The sequence below is a fragment of the Hyposmocoma kahamanoa genome, unplaced genomic scaffold (assembly GCF_003589595.1).
Source record: "Hyposmocoma kahamanoa isolate Upper Pololo Valley unplaced genomic scaffold, ASM358959v1 93, whole genome shotgun sequence".
In the NCBI taxonomy this organism is placed as follows: Eukaryota; Metazoa; Arthropoda; class Insecta; order Lepidoptera; family Cosmopterigidae; genus Hyposmocoma; species Hyposmocoma kahamanoa.
Window position 1 is genome coordinate 8,942,480 of NW_020654810.1, and position 18,010 is coordinate 8,960,489.

Genomic DNA, 18,010 nt, shown 5'->3' on the forward strand with positions numbered 1-18,010 from the left:
AAAAATAAGTAATAATGCATCACTGAAGTTTTCACTCTACAGTATTGAAAGAAAGTGTTTCTATCCCTTATATTAAAGCAGTCATTTAAATAGGGGCTATCATTATACTTAGTATACTTAATAAAGTTATTGGTACTTGTACTCCATATATTCAAAGGTCATTATAGCTTTAGATGACTTTTTCCACTAAATATAATAAAAGCAGTTACTTTTTATTTATTTGTTTGAAGGTTATAAACGCTGACAAGTTACTTTTTAACCCTCTAATAGTGGCACTGTATGCCTTTTGGAAATTATTTTTTGTTATTCCAAAGTATAGTAATGGTTAAAATTCTCACTTGTCAGCCTTTACCGCTCACCTGGCTGGTATATAATGATAGCCTCATTTCAATTTTAATTACTATAAATTTAATAAAAAATTATATACCTGTGATTGATGTGAAGGTACACTATCATCTGAATCATCACTTGTTGTTCCAGGTGGTGATGCTCTTTGTGGTGAGCCATACACAGGTCCTGAGGGCTGAGTGGGGGTGTTAGGAGTTGGGGGCCCACTCATGACCTGTTGTGCTGGCTGCATCATCAGTAGCCGCTGCTGGCCTCCTGGCTGCTGCTGTATCATGTAATTACCAGCCGGTGCTCCTGCACCACTGGAAGTATAAGTTTATTAATACCTCTGCCAAGTGTAAAAGTACATAAAAAGGCTGTGAATTGGTGCTAAAAAGCTACCTATTTAATAGGACTTTGGATATAGTGTTTTATAACAGGGATATTATGCGGAAATCCTAAACTATAGCAGTCACAGAGAAAAAGACTTAGATATCATAAGGTTTTTAAATGTAACACTTTTTCTTTTTTTTCTTTTCTTAGAAAATATACTTACCAAAAGGTAAGTATATTTTCTAAGAAAAGAAAAAGGAAGAAACATGATGTTTGACTCCATTTCATGTAAGTATGGTTTCGTGATATTGAGAAAAAAAACTAAATTTCAACTGCAGTTGGTAAAATTTAATAAAAACAATTTCATACAATTGCTGCCTTCATTTTTAAATAATTTATTCCAATGTATAAAATGGTTTACATTTATGTAGCTGTATGCAGGTGTTTCAAAAAGCACTGGTAGTTTTTGGCAAAGACACTAGGTGAATGTTGTTCAAATGACAATAAATAAATGGCACCTTTTAATTTATGTAACACTGTGATTTGAAAACTTATCCAAATAATATTGGCCAATGACATGATGAGTTTATGTTGATACTTTATATTTGAAATTTAAAGTAAATTTAAAAAATAAACAACTAACACATTACAGAAACCAATCTTAATAGTAACGGCACATGACATTATGTTGTACAAATTTACTATGAGCTTCGCATTGAAAGAGAACATTGTGATGACACTTGCATGTTGCAGAAGGTTCACAACTCTCGGAAAACAACCCGCAATGAGGAGAGCCATGCTCAGGAGTGGGACATGTGAAGGTAATTCTTACAAAATCTCGAAATTCTTGTCTTTTAGATTTATAAAAAAAAGTATTTAATTCTTGCCATAAAATTAATATTTAATATCAAATTATAGTCAATTGCTATTAATGCCTACATAAAATATTGGTTAGTCTATTTAAATAAAAATAATACTAATATAAAAATGTCCCCAAAATCATTCCCTCACTACGGCCCAAGTTCTATAATCAAACATTTTCTGTGCTTTAAATCAACACATTTAACAAAAATAACCTTTAAATTTTAAACATTCAATCAAATAAAATATGCTTTTGCAATATTAAAGCTATCCTGTGGTAAAAATACGATAAATAAATTTAAAAAATGTATTATTTATTATTATGTCCCAACCAAAAAAATCATTCTCTCACACTTTTACCTTCACTCGATTTGTGAATGCATTTTTCATCTTTGGTAAAGGCATTTTGTATGTTTTTAAAAGTCAGCAGCACTGTAAACGTTTCAAAATGAAGAAATTCAACTTGTGTGTGTGTACTTGGTACTTGGTGTAACGGGCTGGTGTCCGCAACTCGACGTCAAGGCGCCTATTTTGCGTGTACTTGTGTGTGTAAAAAGTTTCTACTACGAAAAGATTTAATTCAAAATTCTAAAAGTTACATTTTTGACAGTCATTCTCTCACATCATATAAAAAGAAGCTTAGCATTTGATTTTATTTATTAATTATTCACTCATATAAACTTACTTTAAGACTTAATATTTTGTGTAACAGGTTATTTTGATTTTGTCATTCCCTCACCCACAAATGTTCCAACTGCCCTGTACATTTTCTCAAAAGTCATTTATTTTGAGGAATACTATATCATCAAAAACTATTTACATAAGTATTAAGAAATGGACAAAAAATAAATACAAATTCTTCCTAAAAATTTTCATAAATATTCGAAGCACGAATTTCGAAATTTCATGAGAGCTGCCCATAAAAGTGTTGATGTTGATTTGGTCTTGATGTGGGTGTCACAAAGGAATAAATGAATTTGATATTTAAAGTAATTACAAAAATAAAAACTAACACACCACACATCTCGATATAAATGTGTTTTGTAATCTGTACCTGGGTAATTTTCAAGTTAGTTTTCTCCATCTAATTTTGGTGTCAATTCTTATTATTTAAATATTGTAGAATATTATCATGATGAATAATATTAATTAGTACATATTTCACGATAATATACTTGAATACTTAAATAATTAAAAATTGCCACCTTAATTAGGTAGAGAAAACTAACCTGAAAATTACTCGCCTACAGAGTTGCTTGATACAATAAATTCAAAACAACGATTACATTACAATACCTTATAGTTGAATGCTATCATGTGAACAAGTTTTTGTTAAATTTCACCAAGTTTTTTGAAACTGAGTTATTCACATTTGTTTTATCGTCTGTCAATGACTCTCACAAAAATATTATACCATATTGCTTGTAGGTCTACTGATATTAAGGGTGTGTGCTATATTCTTAGTTTAACAGGAAAATTTCAGGGAAAGTCCGCAATTGTAATTTTGGAGCACTGAAATGTGGTTTTACAATTTAAACAAACATTCCAATGCTTTTGGACTGACAAGGAATAGGTTTATTTTATTTAAAAAAAGACAAACCCGTGAGATGTGACTGGCGTGTGAGGTTCTTGTAAATAAAGAGGTTGTTGATATGATGGTGCTCCGCCGGGAGGCGCAAGGCCGTCTTGCGCTGGATTCATCATGCCCACCTGAAAAAAATTCTAGATTAGCACCAACGAACATCAAAATCACATATTTTATGAAAACAAAACGCCACGAAACATAATTACAACCTCCTGTTATCAAAACTTCTGACACCGCTTCATTGTTACATGTGGTATGAGCTATAATTAAGTAAATAAGATAATACACTTAAAAAGATAACAGTCAACCAATAATTGAAATAATAAAAAACGAGAAAACTAAATTATTAACAAAACCCAAAATCGCGTTCTGACTAGGTTAGATCGATTTGACATTTACGATGTGTTTGACAACTAAGGTAATTTGTGTATATTCAATTTATTCGAGCAACTTGCAGTAACTAAACGCTTGACTGTCGTCTCTTCATCGTGCTGTTTCGTATTGAACCGTTGAAAATGAAATAGATAGATATTCTTACTTTTGGCGGTCGGTCATACATAAACAAGGAAGTTGAGAGTAGGTACTATTTTTCTAATATAAGCTTCTAAAATTGGTTACTCTGATTAATTTAAGTGCGGGAATACACGTCCGATTTTTCCTTCGTAGTCTGATCAGACTCAACTTCGTTCGTCAAGAGGATGTCAAGCTTGACACTTTGTACTTTGGACCGTTCTTAACATAAGCGGTATAGAGTTGGATTTAAATTATAAGTGTCAAGCTTGATGTGATCCTGACCCTGTACCATATATTGGTTTGAATACTCAATACACGTCCGAGTCCGAGTCGGAAGTAGAGTCTGATTTTATTGCCGATCCGATCGTCTGAAGGCGCTCTCTCTATACTTTTGCGGGGAGACGAAATACACGTCCAATTATTTTTTCCGATGTGCAGCGTTGCCGATGCTAATTCTTATTCAAAATCCCCAAAAATTAAAATAAAAAATTTGAGCAAAGTTCATATTATTCATCATCATCATGTAATAGTATCAATTTATATTCTCAGTATTTTTTATGTTATTATTTTTACCCTTAAAAATATATCAAATAATTTACGTTAACGTTACGCTTTAATTAGAAATAATCTCAACAAGTTGAATTAAATTTAGACCTTAATATTTAAGCTTGAGGAGTGTCTAGTTGTGGTGTTAAAATAATAACTGCTCGGCTTTGTTTGGCAATAGCTGATTTATTTTTTCATACCGAGGATCGATTGATCATCATCATCATCCTATTTTAGAGCCCAGCTCTTGTCGGTGACTGATAATAGTGGTCATTTTACAATTCAGGATAAAGTGATTCATATCCTACCGGATAATTTTATCTACGCGGTTTGTATTTGTATATAAATGTTGCTAGGTAAGCGGGGCATGTGCGATGTGTGGAAAAAATATCAATACAAATAGTGTTTTTATAGGTGATCATCAACATTGCGATGTAGCAAAAAAATTATAAAATGCTAGAATGCGGGGGCATTTTTTTCACATACTGTCAATGCCCACGAAATCTCCAGTCGAGTTGTTGAGTTAAAATTCCCTGCATTTGGGGAATTCGCCACAAATTGGCAGTACTATAGTTAGTTCAGAAAAGTCTGACGTAAGAATCGGACGCCTATCGGACGTGTATTGAGTGATTATGATCCGATAGTCGGATCCATGTCGGATCCGGCTATCAGACGAAGTCGGACGTATATTCCATCGCTGAAGGTTGAAACCAGTATAACAATAGTACTTTTTGTGTACTAAGGGTGGTAAATAAGAAATTATTAAACGAGAGTTTGTGAGAAGCCCAAAACCGAAGGCTGAGGGCTTTAATGACTCGAGATTTATAATTTTTACCGCCCGTGCTACATACAATGTTTTTCATTACATTTGCGAGGAAATAGATACAACGATAATTTATTTCTTATGTTATTTGTTATGTTTTTTTAAATAGATTGCTAGCCATTCTTCCTTATATATATAATAATACAACTCGAATTAAAATGTTGTAAAAGGCATAGACGCATGTAGTGAAAATTACTTATTTTATATCTATATATTTATATGTACGACATATTAGATATAAAATAAGTAATTTCCAAATTCTAAAATACTCCAGAATTTGAGTACACAAAATAAATTTAGTAAAATATAGTTAAATTGCAAATGTTCCGTTTTTTGTACTTCTAGTTTATGTGAATTATACCGCCAGATTTTTCAAGCATAATTTTTTTTATTTAATCTTGACGAAAAAATCCATAGGGTGGTAATGTAATGAAAAAGTCCGTGTGCACAATTTAGGACATTACGGTCGACTTTACTTTTTTGACTTTTGCTTTGATAGATTTTGTATTCGTTAGATTATACAAATCTAGAAAACTCGGACCCACTTCGGATGTCGCTTGTGCGTTAAGCCCGATTTGAATCTGAGAAAATACGAATATCGCTTGTACACCTAGCTTTGCCTGTGATATTTCGGACCATTCTTTCTCGTATTTGGAATACGAATCGGACGTAATGCGCAAACGTTCTAATGGCGCGCTTTTTAATATTCTAAAAAAAAACAAAACGTAATCGTTTGTTTTTACGTTTTTACGTACCTATACGTATTGCTTAATTTCGAGTATACGGAATATGGTTGCAATGAACCATAACTGCTGCACCCATTTCAATGAAATATTCTAATATAAAATATAAGTAAAAATTAAAATTGTCGCTGATGATAAACAAACAAACTTGTAATTAACTATGTAATGTACTTAGACCAATAACTTAAACAATGACATCTACTATACACAATCTAATAAACATGTTAAGCATTTAGATTTACCAACTTTAGGTGTAGATAAATTAGTGTCTATGCAGTTTTGGTGTATTGGTATGCTATAATAATAATAATAATAAATTGTCTTCTCTGAATAAATAATTTTATTATTACTATAACTGATAGCTCCTTAAACATTTTCAACATATGCTATGGCAAGAAGGAGTTCGAAAATGATATTCATTGATTTGTACCTGTAATGAAAAGACACATTTTGCGTTTGCTCTAAGAGTGAAAATAAAATACAAATTCCGTTCCTCGAACGAGTGGCGGAGATAACATAGTTCGAGTTCGAGGGTCGACCGTAGGTACGGGTAGAGAGGATTCCATTGATTGATAGGCAATTTGATTTCAATAAAAGCAATCTAAAAAGTAGGGCATAGCATATTGTGTAACTTTTGTAAATGTTTTAAGAGCTTCGTTTAACAATAACAATATTTTAAAGGATAAGTACGTAATGTAGTAGGTGGGTGTGTAATATATTTGTATGTAATATTATTATCATAGTTTTAGATATAGCTATTAAACTATGTTTGCTGGTATATACAAATAGGGTTGGGGCATGGAAAAATATACATAAGTAAAAAATATTTCTGTATACTTTTAAACATTTTTTCCTAAATTTTGACTCTTATATACAACTGAGCCAGAAAAATTATACCTTTTTACCTAGTTTTAACCTAGTGAATTCCTTACACTGGAAGTACTAGAGCAAAAAAAATCACAAAATAGACCTTACACAATATTTAAGATACTAAAATCGAAGTCGTAATGAGGTACGACAAAAACAAACGTTAACTTCATATATCAGCAATATACTAACTACCTGTGGCGCAGGGTGGAGCTGTGTGTACTGGATGTGGGAGTTTTGAACTCCACTACTGGGAACGTGCTGTCCGTGAATCATTGGAATGTCAAATTCTTCGTCGCCAAAAGATGGAGTGTGGAACGTCTGAAACAAATTATTTCACTAAGTTAATAATTTTCTAGAGTTCGCCACGAGCATTGCAGAGTTTTAATGTATGAGAACGGTATTTTTTTACTGAATACTTTCGTATTATTATAATACGGTTATGTAGCACATATTAACTGTGCCAAAAAGGAAATTTATTTATGACGATCTATGTAAATTACTCTTCATACAATGTAAACACTATAATATACTGGTATTAAAAACTAAAAAAACGGCAGTCATCATCGTTACTTGGTAGTAGTAAAGTTTTCCGTCCTTTGGGATGAAATTCTAGTTGGCCATACTGCTTAGGAAGGTTCAAAACGGCCACCGTAAAGGCCATTTTGAACCTCCCTTACTTGGATAAAACTTAAACCTATTGATAAATTCATTAGTGTGAAATGGCTACAAAAACAAATTTTTTTAACTTATTTCAGCCATGTGTGTAAGAAAGTTAGGGACTAAATTTCTTTGGTGAAATAACTTGTTTCACTTTTTATTTTTGTTGACTTTAGGTAATTTATTTTTAGTTCGTTAAATATCTATGATAGTAAAAAAAATGTTTGGGACGTAATAATAAAAAGCTTAACATGTCTACATCTATAAACTTGAAACCACAGAACACAGAAACACGTAAAACATAACAAAATATCTTCGAGTTTTAAAGAAACCTCATTCCTTTTCTTTTAAGACGTTTTGTTTTTGTTTCAAAACATACATTACGCTAAGAAGACCCAACTTTATTCAAATAAGAACAGGTCTAATGTATTCTTTCTTCGACCTTACCTACTTAACATAAAAGTTGAGCGTAAGAAAGTCTGTATGAGAATAACACAGCGCAAGTTTCTATACAATTTAATGTCGATAAAAAGGTCTTGTTCTTATTGTACTATTGTTATTTGCGCCATTGTAGTGTTAGAAGAATTGTCGAGTATTTTCTTTATAACTTGGTAAGTAAATATAATTCTAGTTACGACGATAGTAAGTGCGAATTAAAAAGCATAATAAAAGCCTGTCTGAGGTAGTTTCGTATGATTTGTGTTTTATATACATAATGATTTTGCAATTGGTCTCTAGATTATAGTGTACAATATAATTGTTTACAATCATGCAATGAGACTGTAGACCGAATTTACTAAGTTATCTTCGATGACATTATGCTCAATAGAGCTGAAGAAAAATAAGGGCAGAAGTGGTCAGAAAAAAGTAAAATACAGACTATTTGGTAACGAAAGTGTATTTATTGAGTGCTTAGGTTATCGTAAATGTTACACAGTCAGCCATAACCATGGAACCTATAAATGGCCCGAAAGGTTGGTTTGTTCAAAAAACAATTGAACGCGATTTAGATCCCAAAAAGTTTCATTTCGAAAGAGTATGGCTGAGCGCCATTTAACGGTTTAAGTAACTAATTCTTACTTAATTTAGGGAGATCGTCATTTTTATATAAAATAAGAAAATCAAATTACGTAAACATTTTATATTAATCAATAAATAATGGAATGACAGAGCATGAATAGTTACTAGGGAACGGAACACTTCTTTGTGAAGTCTTGTGGCTGGTGCTGGAGAAAGTGGAATGCACCACGAAGTTTATAAAATTCCTGAGACTATTGCATGATAACATTGAGTGCTGTTAACGACGATCAGTCCGAGTTCTTTCCCGTTACCTGTGGGGTGAAGCAGAGCTTCGTACTGGTGCCCAAACTATTTGCGAATGTAATTCGAAGTTGCAGTCCAGGAAGTATTACACACAACTTTTGAAGGTGTCCGGATCCGCTTCCGCACAGACAGTCAGCTTTTCAATCTAACCAGCCAATTGTCACGGATATCGTGTATGCGGACGATCTATGTTTTGTAGCAGAAACCACAGAGGGCCTGCAACAGCAATTTCGACGAGTTTTGCCGATAATTAGGTTTGAAGATTAGTGTCAAGAAGACGGAAGTATTGTCTTTGGTTTATCACGGTCACGAGACACTAGCCATTACACTCGGCGAGGACGAGCTGAAGCAGGTCAACAAGTTTCGTTATTTGGGCAGCATGATCACATTGAATTGCGACCTTGATACAGAAGTCAACGGAGAATCGAAGCTGCAGCAGCTTTTGGTAAGCCTAATTCCAAGATCTTCTGCTCCCATAATTTAAGACTGGCTATATTATATTCTGCCGAAACATTGACCGTGTATCGTCGGCATATCCGTATGCTCGACCGGTTTTACCTCAGATGTCTCCGGAAGATTCTAAAGATCCGATGGTCTTATCGCGTGTGAAATAATAAGGTATAAATAATAAATAAAAGTAATAAATAATAAGGTAAATTGAGGAGGGCAAGCGTAAGCGTGGCGGACAACTCCTTAGGTACAAAGAAGTGCTAAAGCGTCACATGAGAAGGGCTATATAGAGCCTTCACTATGGGAGCAGCAGTCTGCCAACTAGCCGGAACAGCGCTCGGAACTTGATTTTAAGCGGAACGAACTAAAAACCCGACCATCTGCGGTAATCAGGGTACGAGGACCTCCACCCAGAAGATTGGCTACATAAGCCACATGCGCGCCCACGAACGCCTTAGCTTAAATCGGCTGGGAGCATACAGATATCTTGAGCCATCTTCTTAAAATATTCTCTAAAAATATTAAAATCAGTTTTTTTCAAATAAATATGCATTTAAAGTTTGATTCTATGCTTGTCACTACATGTACCTAGTAAGAATAGAACATATTGTGATGAAACTCTATGGATAGTCCGAAATCACGGAAAAAAAGAAATATGCTCATGATAGTTTGTTATAGCGCAAAATAAATTAGGTGTTCATGGTATAAATTTTATTAAATCGAACATAACCCGCACATAGCGTATTACATCGGCCGATGAGAGTCATAAAGTTTTATTTTATCGCAGTTTAGGAGATGCATTTTATATGATTCCATTTGACTTAACCAAGTTTTTATAAGACAACTCAAATATTTTAACACATTTTATATGTCTCCGTATTTGGTGATTATATTGAAGTTGTAATTTAAGTATAGGCAAGTAAATGTTGTTAGTTACTAAAGTGCCATAGTTTTTATGACTTTTATGTTACATTTTGAGTTTCTTAATTCTCCGTTATCTTTTTAAGATGATGGTTTTACAGCCTATGCTAAATAAATAAGTAACACTAATAAGTTGAATTATAGAAAGTCTAAAAACTCAGTTCTCAGTGGGTTACTATACGTAAATTCCATTTTTAAATGCTAGTCTGTAAACTTTTGCTGTCTGCCTTTTTTGTTACTGACTCGCCAACTCACTTTAATTCGGAACATTAGTAATATATAGGACTCTACCTCGACGGAATTCTGAGTACATAGAGTTCACATTTTGGTGTCACTTTTGTGATTGCAAAATAGAAAATATGTCATCTAACTTAGAAATATTGATAAATATGCTAACCTGGTCGTTCATAGCGTACACACTCAATTTGGTGTCGCGAGATGCTGACAGCTCGATGTTTTCTGGTCGCTGTAACAAAATAAAACCAATTTTAGAATACGCTGGTATAGTAGTCGATGAAAATTACTTATGTTAGCTCCTCATGCATCCTAGAGATATATAGTATCCGTAACGATTTGGTATTGTAACCTCCTAAAACCACACGATGTCTGCATCAACCAATTGAAAAAAATAATGTACAACATTTTTAAAATATTCTCTCAAAACTTTTCAATTTGTTTTTTACCAAAACCGTTAGGGACACCGTGTATCTTAAGGATGCATGACAGATTAAAAATACTTTAAAATTGGAAGTTGTGTAACGATATCTTTGCTGCCGAACTATCAATAATTAAACTCATCAGAATTGCATTTCCATCAGCAATGGATCAGAGTTTTACTAAGTATCTAATAAGTATCATTATAATTAAAAAAATATACTTGAATACGTCTGTTTTAAATAGAAAGTACATGTTTTGTCATTTAAAATATTCAAACAGTTCAACTTGATTCATAAATATATAATAATGTTTGTTCAAAATGGAAGTGAATATACCTAGTAAGTAATAATAATCGCTATGTTGATGTATAATAACACTTAGCCCTAGATAAAAGGGAAATGTAGCACATCATCGTGAGCGGAGCAAACATACTAGGTTTTAATAAAACCGTCTATAAAGATAATCACAGTGGTGGATCACTTTCTGGTAAAGATTTAATTTGCTGCGATATTGATTCTATTACTACGCGGCCCTACGAGATGTTTCCTGGCGATGTGCCGGCCACAATTTCAGCGATCACAAGTAATTCCTCTATCCGCCGATCGATGGGCCCGCAACATCCTCGTTAACTTCCCGACATGATAGTTAACATCAATTTTGTTATACTTTTTTATTTTAAACAATATTAAATTCTGCCCGGTCTCGCTGAGTAAATTGTTGATTACATCTTACTAGACTGGAGGATAGTAAATTATTCTAAGCTCAAGCTGGTTACACGTAAACTCAATTTATCTATCCTGAAACTAACTCTGGCCAATTATACTGTAATGAAAACGCTTTTATTGTACGTTCACGTTGTGTAGACGTACGTATGAGAATGTTTAATGCATGAGATTCATTCATTGCAGAGATTTTCTGTTAGAAAATAAATCGGTCTTCTTAACAGTTTTATTACGTTCAGCGTCATTATATAGCCAGTATTTTCAGGGGTTTTTTTTTTCAAGACAGAGCATGAAACGAAATATCTATATCGAATTGAATAACATTGACTATCGACATATCTATGTAAGTCCGTCCAGGGAAGTACTACCACCTTACATATTTCTGCCGCCAAACAGTAGTGTGAGCATTACTGCCGGCCGACTTCGGATGTCACTTGTGCACTTCGCCCGATACGAATCCGAGAGAAACAGATATTGCTTGTATACCTAAAGATTACTTCTAACTATTTGTCCTCTCAATCGCAGTCAACTTTTGGCATTGTTAGTACATACGAAGACGCAGGAGAAATAAATAGTTTTGGTTACACCTTCTCATGACGAACCGACTTCTCAGTGGAACATTTTATAATAATTACAATGAATTTAAGCGAGGTCGCAAGAAATTTATTTACCATTATTTATTACTGAATGGGTGTGCCCACATCTCTGAGTGTCACTGCAACTGCTATGGACGGCGTGTCGTTTACCACCAGGTACACGACATGTTCGGCCCGTCACTTGGTATTATATAAAAAAAGGTAGTATATCTTGCAGCATAATACGGTGCATGAACATCTTTTTTCTTAGTCTTTTGGTTTGGAATCTTTTTGTGGTTTAGTCGGGCACTTATTGAAATTAATTTCAAAAATGTTAAGTTCTTTTTGAAAGAAGGTTTGTTTGTGTGTTTGTATTCAGGAGGTGTGTTATTTTGACAAGAAACTGACGAGTGGTTTTTTCTTGGAAAAAATGAACAAAACAACAACATATTGCAATTAGAAGTGTACGAAAAAGTTGTACTCCTCCTCCTCCTGATGTACTATTTGTAGGTGTGCTGCGTGTATTTTTTTCAGTTGGTGTGAACCACGGATACATATATTCTCCAATTCATTTTTGAGATCCGCTCGCAATTTTCTGTATAACTACCGGAAGTGGCGTCTACAACGTACGAACTGTAATGACTACCCAAAGACCTAAGGTATTTCTGGATACATTTACAAGTACCAAGTTTCCTGTGCTGAGGATCCACACCGTTAGACCATAGTCCTACCTTGACTAAATTGCTGTTTTACATTAAATTATTATTATTGTGAATTACCTCCTTTAGTCAGTCTATTCGACTATTTTAGTTTAGCAGTGTTACGGAACTATAAAAGTGTAGCAGCGTATCCTTTGTGTTCCCTTCTTCTTCATGTAATGTGTAGCTTGTACGTTTCTAATTCCTATTAGAGTATATTTTTGTTTTCCTTTTTATATGTGATGTGTGCCTTACAGCTTTTCTTATTTTAGTTCACCATAAACTCTCTTTAAATGTAAAATTTGACGTTTGATTTGAGGCCTAGACTCAGTCCAGTGTAGCTCTTGACCTTTTTATGCTACAATCTGTAGTAAACCTTAAATAAACTGACTTCAAATGTGTTGTTTCTTGGCGTATTTCCGAACTTTATACATAATTATATCCCAATAATATGAACTGATGGAAAAACGAACTATTTTCCTTGAAAATTTTGATTAAAAAATAAACGGAATATAATAATGGATGCCTTATCTGTGACAAATAAAAGACAATACTTTTTTGTTTTTAGAAACACACTCGTTTGTCGGATATTGTGATGCAAATCCAGCTGTTCGTTAAATATTTGCGTACTTAAACATTTTTTCGTAATTATGAAGGCCGTTTGGTTTGTTGGCGTCGTAACATTTAGTTTTAACAAGTTTAAACTTTATTTAAGATGAATACTATAATACTACTTATTCTATCACTCATTAAGTAATTTGTTTTACTACAGTACCTAGGTACTTGCAGAAAAATACTTAACAATCGAATTAATTCTAATTAAATCAGATAATGTATGATAAAAAAGCACATATACAGGTATATATGTGTTTGTTATTGACAATTTGAAGTTTACTTAATGATTGTTCTTCAAAGTAAACCTATTGTCATACAGCAAGGTCATTTAATTATCTAACAATACAAGTAAGTACTTATTTTTAAAGTAATTAAACTTTACAAACAATTTAACTCGGACGAGTTTATTACATCCGTGAATAGTCATTCCTTGAGTTGTATTTCTTGGAAACTTGATTCTTGATGTGAATTAATGTTAATTTTAATTAATATTTCTAATTCAAATCTATTCAATCTCTTTTAAAACCAAATGAATACTCTATCATCGTCTTCATTGTCACTTCCTTCAGGTGAAATGAAGGAGGTAAAAATAAGTGCGACATTTGATTTATAAAATAAGTAAAAAAGTGTGAATAAAAAAAAATCATACCCCAATTTTATTTTTGATTCACTGTAACAAATCATCAAATTACAATACGAGCTAGTTACTCTGGTGTTGTTGAGTATAGAGGGTGTTTAACTAGGGGGCAATAAAACCTTATGTCACTCTATATAAAATTTAAAGTAATTTTTAACGACTTGCGATATATTTACATATTTTTAGAGATTGTATACAAGAGTGAAGTACAAAGCGTATACAAATGTACTTAGGAAAGGCTAAAGAGGTTTCTAAATAGTTCGAATCAATAATAATATTAATAATATCTTTACATAATCAAACACTTTAGTCCTACAAATAGTACAGGGCGAGCTAAACAAGACTTCTAAGTGTAGGTATAAAATAAAACAGGCAGTAAAAGAAAGGAGTAACAGATTTAAGAGACTGCCTCTTAAACTAGACAAAGAGTCTGTGTCATAGGAGACAGTGTTGAGTTAGGCTAGACAAAATATTTACCTTTAAGTAAAACAAAACGAAAAACACACATCGGCGGAACACTTGTAATGTTCCCAAATGTAGTATTTTTCAAAAGTTTGATCGATAATTTTAATAATAATAATAACACACTCAACATAGCCCCGCATTAGGGAAACCCTGCGTCGCGGGTGCCATGGACACACACATAGTCAACCACAAATCACTCCTAAACTCACGAGAGAAATAATTGTAGGCCATACAAATATTTTCCCGGCCCAGGAATCGAACCTGGGACCTCTGCGTGGTAGCCCTTCGGCCACAGAGGCGGTTATATTTCAATTTTTATTAACCGTCTTCAAACAAAGAAGAAGGTGTCAATTCGATTCTATTTTTTTGTGTATGTGACGTAATTACTCTGACATTTGTGAAGCCATTTCTAGATTGATTGTTGTATTTTGGTTGGAAAGGGGATAGCACACTAGTGGTCCCATTCAAATTTCAAGAAAATGTTCCACCTCTAGGGGTGGCAAATTAGGGGGTGAATCCGGTTTATTGGATTTCACCCACTTTCCGCTAACGGATTTCAATAAAACTTGGCAAATCGATGCAATTCCACAAACTTCTGAGGTCGATTTTTTCTTGTATAAAAAAAGTATAATTTAATTAATTTTAGGAGCAATTGAAATGTAAAAATTAGTCGGCTATTATTTTTGTCTTTTATTTTTAAAAATTACCTACTAATACAGGTTAGCAGAGTAGTTGCAGGCTGTTTTTGCGTGCAAATTTCGTAAACTTTGAGTAATAGTAGTAGTATATTTATAGTTATATGTATATTGTGTGTGTGTACCACACACTATACATATAACTATAAATATACTATAAATATAATATAAACTATAAATTAAATTTTAATATATATATATATATATATATATATATATATATATTAAAATTTAATTTAATCAGCTTTAAACTGTTACGACTTTCAGTTGTTTCAGCTTTGTCATAAAACCTAAATCTCGATTGTTTCAATAAAGGTTAAGTAAGGCTGTATTAAGTCAATTTTGAAAGATTATATTACAAGAATTTAATTGCTATTTTACGTCCAATTTTTTTTGATCAGATAAATGCGCTGGTGTGTGTATAAGGATAGTGAGTGAGTGATGTTACACATTTCGTGATAACTATGAGGGTACAAATTAAAAGGTAAATAATGAAGAAAATGAAATAAAAAAAATGGAATCTTACGTGGTTACCTAACATATGAAAATTTCGGTGTTTACATTGAATTTTAATTGATATAAATACCATTAAGCGCTACAATAAATAATAAATAAATTCTTACAAATAAATACAACAAAAAAACAACCGCTGTAAAATGGGTCCATGTCAAAGAGAGGCAATAAAAATAATATTTATTTCTGGGTATTGCATTGCGCAGCAATTCTCCATCCAGTTAGTATTTCTTAAGATTGCGATATTGAATGTTATAGAGAGTTGCGCCCAATGGCATTCTCTGTCTCACAGCATTTGGTTTTGTACCACAATTTATTACAATTCATAGTTTATTGCCAACGTGAAACGTTCCAATCCAATGTTCCATCGGAGTTTTATTGTCGTATTCATTCCTCTCATAAAAATGGCGGTTTTATTGGATCTTCATTCGTATTAAGGGTTTTCATAAAATGTTTAAAACCGTACAATGTCAAAACACAATACACGCTACAATAAAAATATTTTTAATATTGCATTTTTCTTTTTATATCATTTTGTAAACGGCGTTGTTATTATCCGCATCAAAATACTTCCTCTAAACCTTATCTATGTACATTAACTGTAGAGTAAGTATGCTTCAAATGTCAAGTTATCCGCTATGTAGGTCATTCATTGTTCAGTATTGCATAAATAAACATTCTCTGTCAGTTCACTAGTTGATTTATAAAGCTTTTTAGTTATTCTACATGACAATGCTATAATACAAAGTATGAATCTACTCACGTGGCTACTAATAGTTTTATTCGCATTTTCCTCACCGAAGCATACTGCTCTACAAAAGCTTTAGATTAAAAAATAAATAAAAGCAAGGTTTACAAACTACTTGTAATATACCTTTTGGTAAAATACTTATAGAAAAACAATTGCACACGATCGTATAGAACTTAATTACCATTAGACTTAAAGTTACGCATGTATACATGGAGAGTGAAACGAATCGTTTTTAAAATATGAAAAGTTTAAAATGTTGGTTCCAAAATTCGATTGATCAACATTGTAATAGTACCTTGAGCCACAAGTCGGTCTCATTCCTTCAGACCGGTTCTGAGCACACCGGGTGCGGGCCGTGGGCCAACGGGCCTTACTCGCACCACGCCGGCTCCACACACACTATCAGCCACCAAGTGAAAGGACACGCTGATAATTGCTTTTTGTGCTATTCGATTTTGTAACCACCCGCTAGCATTAACAAAATATTAATATTCCACAAATCTAGACCGCTGTCACTCATTTGTTCTCCTCATAGACCGTAACCGTTCACAACAATCGCTGCTCTACATTCTCAATAATAATAGTTAAATTCTCCAAATATTTGGAAAATATTGATATCAGCTATAGTAAACTTGCAATACTAATGATTCCAATGATTGTCAATTATAACGTCGCCGAAGCGATGTTTCTAACATGTTTTTAGAGCATGGAAAGTAGAAAGTTTTAAAAAGTAGGTAAGTTTAATACAGTTTGAAAAGTATCTATTTGCCTAAATTATTTTAGAAACTCCAAAACGTAGCTGATGATGTCGTACTAAGTGCCAGTTCCGGGATCTAATTGCAAATAATTATAGAGTTTGACAAAAGTCAATTTATCATCGGAGAGAACATAAATCGGTCAATTAAAAAGAATCAAAATAAATTGAAAAATACGGCAAGTTCAAGAGGGTTAATCTTAGCCAGAGGGTTGAGAATGAGGGTGAATAAACTCCTCGAGGGTGGAGCTGTATTTTTACAATCTCAGTCTTGTTAAAACGGAAGTAGCACAGTATATATATACAGGTAACAAATTGTACTGAAAATTGATAATTTACCTACTCTTTGTTTTTTACATCATGTAATTAGGATTTATTCAATTTATTATCTAAGATCTTTATAAACTTTACATTACAAAATCATTGCCTTCGTAGTCGGAAAAAAATGTGATAATTCATCTCCATACAAAACTTTCAAGAAACTGCATTTTTATTTACGACACTCGAACCAATAATATCAATAAAGTTGGAGCAGCGATCGCGCATTGAAGATTTTAATGTCGAGGAAACATGGCTTCGTGCTCCATTATAATGTAGTTGTGTAGTCTCTAGGACATAATTGCCGGTCACTGACCCCGTTCCTCCCACTAAAATAACTTTAAATCAATTGATGTTATTACAATTGGAACGCAACGTCGTCGTAACTTGTGCCTTGGTTACCATTTGTGAGGGGCCAATCTGAATTCTGTACTAATAAAGGGCGCAGGTGGAATTTTTTTCGGTGTTTTTTAAACCCACTGGGACGGGGTGGAATACATTTGTTTGTAGTCACATATCTATATTTAACATCCAGATTGTAATTGGTAGAAGGTATGTTTATACAGTGCGATAAAGGAACGGAATATAATTTTGTCCGCTTTGAACTTTACATCAATTGCCTTGACATATTCGATATGGAATACAATAAACAATAAAT

At 33.1% G+C, this 18,010-nt stretch overlaps 1 protein-coding gene across 6 annotated transcripts in view; it reads right to left on the reverse strand.

The window, feature by feature from the left end:
- LOC113237431 (TOX high mobility group box family member 3-like) overlaps positions 1-18,010 on the reverse strand; it is a 36,230-nt gene that overhangs the window by 9,476 nt on the left and 8,744 nt on the right. For 5 of the 6 annotated variants that reach the window (XM_026473893.1, XM_026473895.1, XM_026473891.1 and 2 more), the window contains 4 exons: positions 10,350-10,418; positions 6,791-6,919; positions 3,122-3,231; positions 428-650 (listed from right to left, as the gene is read on the reverse strand). In XM_026473893.1, the coding sequence (XP_026329678.1) occupies positions 428-650; positions 3,122-3,231; positions 6,791-6,919; positions 10,350-10,418 (531 nt within the window). The remainder of the gene's footprint in view (positions 1-427; positions 651-3,121; positions 3,232-6,790; positions 6,920-10,349; positions 10,419-18,010) is intronic. The other variant, XM_026473892.1, reaches the window with a different exon arrangement.